The 9,561-nt window shown below is 45.0% G+C and overlaps 2 protein-coding genes across 2 annotated transcripts; both read right to left on the bottom strand.

Moving 5' to 3' along the window:
- On the bottom strand, window positions 1-1,722 carry BBBOND_0004120 (hypothetical protein, conserved; the record flags this gene model as incomplete). Its single annotated transcript, XM_012915245.1, has 1 exon — window positions 1-1,722. A coding segment is annotated over one exon (1,722 nt), but the record flags the coding sequence as incomplete, so codon positions are not given.
- A 1,037-nt stretch (window positions 1,723-2,759) lies between these two features.
- Window positions 2,760-7,580, bottom strand: BBBOND_0004110 (hypothetical protein, conserved; the record flags this gene model as incomplete). The annotated part of the gene is made up of 1 exon (XM_012915244.1): window positions 2,760-7,580. One exon carries the CDS (start codon window positions 7,578-7,580, stop codon window positions 2,760-2,762), a length of 4,821 nt encoding a protein of 1,606 aa, XP_012770698.1.
- Window positions 7,581-9,561: the final 1,981 nt, after the last annotated feature.

Raw genomic sequence — 9,561 nt, 5'->3', positions numbered from 1 at the left:
TGTGTAGACAGCACGCAACTCTGCTTTTTTTTGCTCGGCAAACATTTTCTGGACGTGCTCTTCCAAGTCGTTGAAGGCTTTATTTGTTGTCGCTTGAAGATCACTTCTGAGCAAGGACATAGTAACGTTGGCGGTACTTTGAGCATCTTGTAAAGATGTTGGTAGCTGTGATATTGCAGCATCTAAGACTGCATTGGCAGCGTTCACAGGCTCCTCTATTGCCTTAATTTGATATTGAAGCACATCAAGCTCACCTTTTAGCTTATCCATCAGTGTATCAGCACCCTGTCGAGATTCTTCGACGACGCCGGGCACTTCTTTCAGAGCCTCAAGTTGTACATTTACCGAAGAAGCGGCTTGATCAAGCGCCGTTTTGGCGCCATCAAATAGAACCATTATGGATGTCACGTCTATCTGAGCTTCACCGTCACCTTTCATTTTAAATTGATCAGCTGCCTTTTCAACAGCCTTATCTGCCGCATCTTTTATCCTCTGTGTAACATCACCGTGGAATTTGGTGACGGCGCTATCTAGTATCCCGACATCCACGGCACCAATAGCATCAATAAGTTCAGTGACAAGATGAGCGATGGAGCCCTTCTTGATGTCGGTGACTGACTTAGATCCCGGACCGTAAATGGACTCTCTCAATTTGCCGTACTGATTCGCAAATATATCAATTGTCTCCTTGCACGACTCTGTATATTGACGCTGCAAACTGTCAGACTTGGCTGTGATTGCTGCTGTCGTATTCCTAAGTGTTTCCATGTCGTTTTTAAGCTGGGTCAACGCATCGTTAACAAGCGGGTTACGATCATCACTGTATACTGTGTCGGCAAGTGCAGTAATGTCATTTTTCAGCTTTTGTAAATCCCCTTGAACGTTTACTTGCAGCTCTCGGATGCCATTGGTGACCATTTCGAATTGCTTCAGAAGCTCAGTCGTGTTACCGGAATCTTTCTTTACGAAACGTTCAATTTCATTCCGCAGAGCAGTGAATCTTTTGGATATCTGATTCTTATAATTCGTATCGAAACCGTTTTGGGAATCACCAATCAGTTCGACAATGTGTTGATTGGCTGCCGACACAGCACTGTTGATTGACTGAATTTGACTGTTTTTTATTTTTTTAAAATTCTCAATATTTGCTGCGATCTTATCAAACTTTACATTGAGAGTGCTTTGCACGGTTTGTGTTTTAGCAGATATACGTTTAGTGAGGGTTTGCGGAATGCTGGTTAACTTATTGTACAGCGTCTCTACAGAATTTGTCACGGATCGGTCAATAACGGATGACCAAAAATTTTGTGCCACCTGTTTTATCAAGTCTAGTTTAGGTGCCAATTTAATTTCTAAATTTTCGTCAACATTATGTAGAGCTTTTTCAGCTTCTATAATTTTTTCAACGTAGAGACTGGAAAAGCCTTGCCAATTATGCAACTGTTCTGTAACAATGATTGCACTCATATCAATTGACATGTGATTATTGACTAAGCGTAGTAAATGTTCTAGAGGTGTAATCACACTTTGATGTTTTTCATTCACCTCTTTCAACCACCTCGCAACACCTTGACTGACAAGGGGCATATGGGTGTTGAATTTCTCTCTACCATTATATAGCGCTTGTTTAATTTTATTAAGTGTTTTAGGTAATTCAGTATTGTATTTCTTAAGATTTTCGTTGTTATTTACTTCACTAATTATTTCAAACAAAAATCCCATCACCCCGTCACACAGCCTGTCAAGGTCAGAGTAGACGATGCCCTGGCCATCGTAGCCTTTGGAAGAAGGGTGGAAGCCTAGGAATTTTTCGAGGCCGTCACAAAGATTGTTTAGAAGGTTTTTACAATTGTCATTTTCAGTCAATCCTTCAAGACTCTTTTTAAGATTTTCAACCTGTTTCAACTTGGAGTCAATGTCCTGCAAGGCTTTCTTAGTAGCAGCGTCAGTAAGAGAATGGTCAGTATCAACAAGTTATTATGATGGTTCAAGAAGGTCATAGCGTTAATAAGACGAAGTAATTCGAGAGATTTGGAGTTAGGCTGAACATGATGGGACTTGGCAGTGGCAAGAGGTGGAAGAAGGGAAGTGAAGGGTGACAAGGCACAAGTTATTGCTATGGTTTATAGAGGTCATAGCGGTATTAAGGCGAGGGAATTCGAGCGATGTGGAGTGGATTAGGGAGCGATGTAGAGTGGATAAAGGAGCGATGTAGAGTGGGTAAAGGGGCGATGTAGAGTGGGTTAGGGAGCGATGTAGAGTGGATTAAGGGGCGATGTAGAGTGGATAAAGGAGCGATGTAGAGTGGATAATAAATGCAACTTAAGTCACCACTGTCATCGCTGCCGTAACCATGCCATCGCTGCCGTGACCATGCCATCGCTGCCGTAACCATGTCATCGCTGCCGTGACCATCACCTTGGTCAGGTGCTTGGTCATGGCATTGGTCAGCACATTGGTCAGGTGCTTGGTCATGGCATTGGTCAGCACATTGGTCAGCAGATTGGTCAACACTTTGGGCAGCACCTTGGTCAGCACATTGGTCAGCACCTTGGTCAACACTTTGGGCAGCACCTTGGTCAGCACTTTGGTCATAACATTGGTCAACACTTTGGGCAGCATCTTGGTCACCACTTTAGTTAACTGTTACACAATCACATACAATGATTAATGAGTGATGCAACAGATTAAAGCACAATTCATAAGTTAGGTGAGTAGGTGATGCTAGGTGAGTGTAGGTAGTAAACACGTGAGTACGATTATGGTTGCAGGTAAAACACTCTGTTAAGCTTGTTAACACGTGCAGCGGAGAGTAGTGATTGAGCAGCTATGCGATGACTCGAGGGACTATGTAGATGCGATTTGATGTGGAGCAGGTCTAGGCGGATGACCATGATGTGGAGGAGGTACAACAAAGAGAGGAGCCAGAGGGCGACATTGAGCCAGATGAAGGGGGCGCGGATTTCGAAGAGGAAGTTAGGAATTGTGACGTAGATTAGTTTAGCGAGTGGAGCTTGGTCAGCTTCTTTGTCACTCAGCACTCTCTCTAGCACGTTGCACAAATCCTTGCAGGTACGTTTTTTTTCTATGCCTTGTTCGCCGTTGATCCTCGTCTGGTACCAGAACGTGAATCCATATCTGCACAAGGTTGGAAGTGTATGCTTGCACTGGACAATGGACGTGCATCCTTCATCATGGGTCACATTTTTCGACTCTTTTACGAGGGATGGACACCCTTTGACACAGCATTTGTTGTGGCAGTTGGATCCCTTCGGACCGCAGTTGCCGTTACATTCGTCGTATAATTTCTTAAGCAAGTCATAGAATGTTTCAGTGAGGTAGACGATCCATGAGACATACTTATCAGCATATTCCGATGAATAAATAGTATATACGTCGGTGCTGATGGGCTTCAAATACCGGCCGCAATTTGATCCACTATCACCGTCGCAGTTCACCAGGCTAGACAGATGCCTCCCAGCGTGGTTGCTGCTAATGTTACTGTGCGCACTGAAGACATCATCCAGTTCGAGCGTTGTACCTCGATTTTCGAAATTGGCCTTCCTGACAGCTTCGTCAAATGCCTTTCTTTTATGCGTCTCATTCTTACTCCACTCTTTCATTAGGTTGTAATAGAACGCGAACATATCACCCAGATTCTGAGGAGGACGCTGTAACAGGCAGTTGAAATAAGCGCACATCAGTGTAAGGGGAGCAGTAGAATTCCCGCAGAAATCTATTAAAACATCTCTGAGATGCGTACCCTTCTGCGTATGCGATGCCATATTACTTATATCACCGAAGCCCATGGGAGTCTTACAGGGAATAGCTTTGTGATTGGCTGCCGTGCATTCCAGTTTGCAGCCCGGCTTGGTAAATTGATGTGGTAAGAAGCCTTGTAAGCCATCCTCCAAGAATGACTGCAAAGGTGATTTTAGGTCGCACATGGGATATTGGTCACAGTGTTGGTCACACGTTTGGTTACCCATTTGGTTGGCCGTTTGCCTAGCCGTTTGGTTGCAGTCGTGGTTAGGGCACTGCTTGGTATTGCACTTCCACGATGACCCGGCCACTCCCCTGCCATAGAGGCAGTCGCGCCATGAGCTGTACGATGATTCGAAGTAAAACTGTTGGAAGAGGAAATACAGCTGGTGTTGCACGCGATACGCAATGTCTACGAGCATATCAAAACAGTCACTCGCCTTACTAGGATACAACAACTTTGCTTCGTTGGTTTTGAAATCGACAGCGTATCGCCCACCTGCGTGACCGTGACCCAGGATGGCAACCAAGACATCATGGGCGTGTAAACAGACATTCACAAACACTTTTCTTCCTAAGTGCGCATACGTGATTTCAGTTGTTGCTGAGAGCTTTACGCTAGCGGGTGATATAGCCTTGATATCCTTTCCTTCGTCTTCTTTACGTCTAGGAAACAGATCCTTGAAGCAAAGGAACAGGGGAATAAGACTTGGATAATATCGAACGCCGCTCAGCCATTGCAGCATTTGATAAATATTACGCGGTGCTTTAGCTGATGGAATATGTTCCAGGTGACGGACTGTGTAATATGTGACGACGTAACCTTGCAGGAAGTCAAGAACGTCGAAGAGGTGAATGTTACCATTTGGATGCCTGTGAGGATGTTTTCTGCGTTGTTCTTCTTTCCATGTTTTTAGGAAAGTTAACATCTGGACGCCTGTAACTTTTGCCGTTATCTTCTTATAAACTGCATCGCCGGTCATGTCACTCTTGTCTTGTAACTCGCCGTGCTGCCTACCCTTGTCGGATGTCACCGTGAAACCACGTTTCGTAAAACATTCGCCAAATAAATTATCATCATACGTGTTAATTTGCTTACTTTTGTAGACTTGACATTCATCTTTCAACTCCACAAAATTTTTGGTCAACATCTCCACTATCGTCAGGCAGACCTTGGCGCAGTTCCGGCCCTCAGGGGTTAAATCGGTAACGTCAATTTTTTCTTTGCTGTCAGGTTTTTTAGGATCGGGAACCTGTTTTCGTTCAGTTAACGCAGTGTATTTTTGCCCCGAGTACCTACTCACGTACGCGTGGCCGAGTTGCTCGGTGAATTTGGCGAGGCCGGCCTTGAGGGGGGCGAGGAGGGGGCAGGGGGAGGTGAAGGAGGGAGAGAGGGAGTCAACAAGAGAGTTGAGGGAGGCGAGTAAATCAACGAAATTATGGTCGTAGTTATATAACTTGTCTTTTTCGAGGTGATTAAGAAGTTCGACGAGTTTGTCGAAAATGGCCTTGAGTTGAGAGGGGTAGTCGGTGGAGGGAGAAGGGTGGGAGGCGGATAATCTAACAGCATCATCGTGCACATAAATTAAGTAAGAACGGTAGTACGCTCTGACGAGTTGAACCAATTCATCAAAATAAGCTTTTGTCAAACTGTTTTTCTTAGATGCAGCCGTTTGCAGCTTCATGAGCATATTATTCTGATCTGCATACTGTGAGGATTTCATATTGACGGAGACACCACTCAGCGTCTTAAGCATCCCCTTCACGCCCGTCACCCTGTCCTTCGCGATTATGCCTTGCACCGCCTTCAGCTGCTGGTCGACGAGGGAGCGGAGGGCAGAGAGGTCGGCGCGGTGGGACTCGGCGAAGAGGGCGCGGACGGATTGTCTAACTTTCTCAAAAGCGTCAGTGACGGTTCGTTCGATAACACCATGAGCGTCATCTAAAACCCTTACGATGCTATCAATAGAGTCTTCGATTAATGTATCGGCATGTGTGACGTTGATATCAAAGCTGTTAAGCTTCTTTTTAAGCTCGGTTTTCAATTTCTCCATTTGCTCGTCAGCTTTATCTTTATTTTCGTTTATGATACCGTTTTGCCCTTGATGGCCTTCCTTATCTTTTTTGAGCTTATCAAGTTCGTCGACCATCTTTGATTTCAGTTCATCGATCGCCTCGTGCATGGAATTGTCACCTGTTGATTTGACTAAAAATTTGTTAAGTTCTTCGATATGATTCGTTACAGTCTTCAATCCGTTGGTGATATTTTGACCAAGTGACGGATCGTCAGAGAGCTTTCCCGGTATAGCAGTCACATCTTTGATGGCCTGATCTAAGTTGGAAATACGGGAAGCATTCTTGAAATTTTCCAATTGTGCGCACACGTATTTAACACTCATAGAGATAATAGACAATGTTTCCTTAATAGCGCTACTGAGATAATGTTTGTGGTCGGATTGATGGGCATTTACGTAACTTAATTCCGAACCCGATGCCAATTCCTCTTCAATTGCCTGTGTTATATTGCTTTCCATATTTTCAACATCACTAGTTAGTTTACCAAGATACTTTATGATTTCCGATATTTCTCCATCTACACTCCCCCTGGTTCCAAGTGTACGAGACGGTTTGATCGTTTTTATAGCATCTTTCGCTTTCTGTATGATGATTGGTGTCAATTTTTTTAGGATTGCTTCCGTCTTTTCACCGACTCCCAGATCACCCGTAAAATTATTCTTGTTATACCTAACATACGCATCAATATTGGTGTATACGGAATCCTTTTCAACAATTTCTTGCAACAACTGCTGCATTATTTTTTCAAACGTCTGCCATTTGAAGCCGTCGGCATAATTTCCTACTCCACTGAGAATCCCTCTGAGACCTTCATGTTTATTCTGCCCATATATCTGACGCAACACCAGATTACTAATGGTCTCCCTGAGCTTATCCCAATTACGATAAATGCTTTTTTCGTGGCCGATTTTCGCGTCCATGCCAATTGTATTCGTAATAATCGCAAAATGTTGCTGGGCCTGCTCCACCAACCCCTTCAGCTGCGCTTGCTTTGCAAACAATGTATCATAAACATCATTGACCTTACGTTTTATGTCATTGAATTGACTGATTATATTGTCCTTATAGGTATTGTTAAAATGGTTATCTTCAATCATTTTCATGAAATCGTTAACAGACTTTCTTAAATACCAAATCTGCCTATTCTTGGTGTCTTTCATAAGTTTCAAACTGTCACGAAGTTTATATACCTCGTTACCTAACGAGTCCTTAATCTTCAACTCTTGTGCCTGCAACTCTGTATCTACCTTCTTGACCTGCTGGATAACGGCAGGATCCTTAGCCGAATCAAGCAACTGGTTAATTGATGCACGCAGCGGATCAATTTTGTTCATTACACTACGTTTCAATGTATAATCTAATTTATCAACATTAGAAATTATGTTCTGTTTAACGTGCTCATCTATCTTCTTGACCACTTCGGTCCACGTCTTCAATTGGTCTTGAAGATTCTGCACGTCATGAATACCATAAATATGCTTACCTGATATGAATTCCTTCAGTCCATCTAATTCATGAGTTACGAGATAAGTTGAAGTACGGAGATTTTTCCCATACCCCTCCAACCACCTCTTCACCGCGTCGACAGACACGGCAAGCCCAGCACGCCCGGAGCCAATATTAGTATTTAAGGTGTTAAGTACACTTTCAAGCTTATTATTCTCTCCACTGATGTAATTATCATAAGTTGTCACTTCATTTTCGTTTTTCACCGCCTTAAGCACACCACTCAAAAATCCCATAACCCCGTCGCACAGCCTGTCAAGGTCAGAGTACACTATCCCACTGCCGTCGTAGCCTTTGGAGTCAGCGTTGAAGCCGAGGAAAGTCTCGAGGCCGGTGCAGAGGTTAGTAAGGAGATTTTCATTATTAGTTTTATCAAGTGAATCAGTGAATTTCGTAAGCTTATCTTTCAGATCTTTAAGTTGATTCTGACGCTCAGTAATTTCATCATACGCTTTCTGCTTGGAACCGTCACGGTAATAAGTGTGGTTATTTTGGCAGCGTTGTTTTTGTTTTTCAAGTTCAGTTATTGGAATTTGAGTTTTAGGATGAACAGAATTTTTAGCGTCCTTGGCTTCCTTAATCAGCCTATCATAATACTGGCAAGTGGACTCATTTCCCTTATACTTAACAGGGCATTCAAGTTTATTTTTTTCGGCTTGGAGGGACTTTTCAGCCTTCTCAATAGCCTCCTCAATCAACTTTTTCAAAGCTTGAGACAACTGGTCAAGACCATCACCACCATCACCATTCCCATACCTAACCTGGATCAACCAGTCGATGGACTCAGTCAGAAGGGGAGGTGAAGGGGGACAAGGCACAAGTTTTTATTGTGGTTTAAAGAGGTCATAGCGGTAATATGGCGAGGTGATTCGAGGGATGTAGAGTGGGTTAAGGGGCGATGTAGAGTGGGTAAGGGAGCGATGTGGAGTGGGTTAAGGGGCGATGTAGAGTGGGTTAAGGGGCGATGTAGAGTGGTTTAAGGGGCGATGTAGAGTGGGTTAGGGAGCGATGTAGAGTGGGTTAGGGAGCGATGTAGAGTGGGTTAGGGAGCGATGTAGAGTGGATAAGGGAGCGATGTAGAGTGGGTTAAGGGGCGATGTAGAGTGGATAAAGGGGCGATGTGGAGTGGGTAAAGGGGCGATGTGGAGTGGGTAAAGGAGCGATGTAGAGTGGGTTAGGGAGCGATGTAGAGTGGGTTAAGGGGCGACGTAGAGTGGGTTAGGGAGCGATGTAGAGTGGATAAAGGGGCGATGTGGAGTGGGTAAAGGGGCGATGTAGAGTAGACTAAGGGGCGATGTAGAGTGGGTTAGGGAGCGATGTAGAGCGGGTAAAGGAGCGATGTAGAGTGGATAAAGGGGCGATGTAAGGTGGATAAAGGAGCGATGTAGAGTGGATAAAGGAGCGATGTAGAGTGGATAAGGGGCGACGTAGAGTGGATAAAGGAGCGATGTGGAGTGGATTAGGGAGCGATGTAGAGTGGATTAGGGAGCGATGTGGAGTGGGTTAGGGAGCGATGTAGAGTGGATTAGGGGCGATGTGGAGTGGGTAAAGGGGCGATGTAGGGTGGATAAGGGGCGATGTAAGGTGGATAAAGGGGCGATGTGGAGTGGGTTAAGGAGCGATGTAGAGTGGATAAAGGGGCGATGTAGAGTGGGTTAAGGGGCGATGTAGAGTGGATAAAGGGGCGATGCAGAGTGGATTAGGGAGCGATGTAGGGTGGGTAAAGGAGCGATGTAGAGTGGGTTAGGGAGCGATGTAGAGTGGATAAAGGAGCGATGTAGAGTGGATAAAGGGGCGATGTAGAGTGGGTAAAGGGGCGATGTAGAGTGGGTAAAGGGGCGATGTAGAGTGGGTAAAGGGGCGATGTGGAGTGGGTTAGGGAGCGATGTAGAGTGGATTAAGGGGCGATGTAGAGTGGGTAAAGGGGCGATGTGGAGTGGGTAAAGGGGCGATGTAGAGTGGATAAAGGAGCGATGTGGAGTGGACAAGGGAGCGATGTAGAGTGGGTTAAGGGCCGATGTAGAGTGGATAGAGGAGCGATGTAGAGTGGGTTAAGCGGCGATGTAGAGTGGATAAAGGGGCGATGTAGAGTGGATAAGGGGCGATGTGGAGTGGGTAAAGGGGCGATGTAGGGTGGATAAGGGGCGATGTAGAGTGGATAGAGGAGCGATGTAGAGTGGATAAGGGAGCGATGTAGAGTGGATAAAGGGGCGATGT

The sequence above is a fragment of the Babesia bigemina genome, scaffold Bbigscaff_72703 (genome assembly GCF_000981445.1).
Source record: "Babesia bigemina genome assembly Bbig001, scaffold Bbigscaff_72703".
Classification (NCBI taxonomy): domain Eukaryota; phylum Apicomplexa; class Aconoidasida; order Piroplasmida; family Babesiidae; genus Babesia; species Babesia bigemina.
Note: the sequence above shows the minus strand (reverse complement) of the source record. Positions and strands in the feature narration are given on the sequence as shown.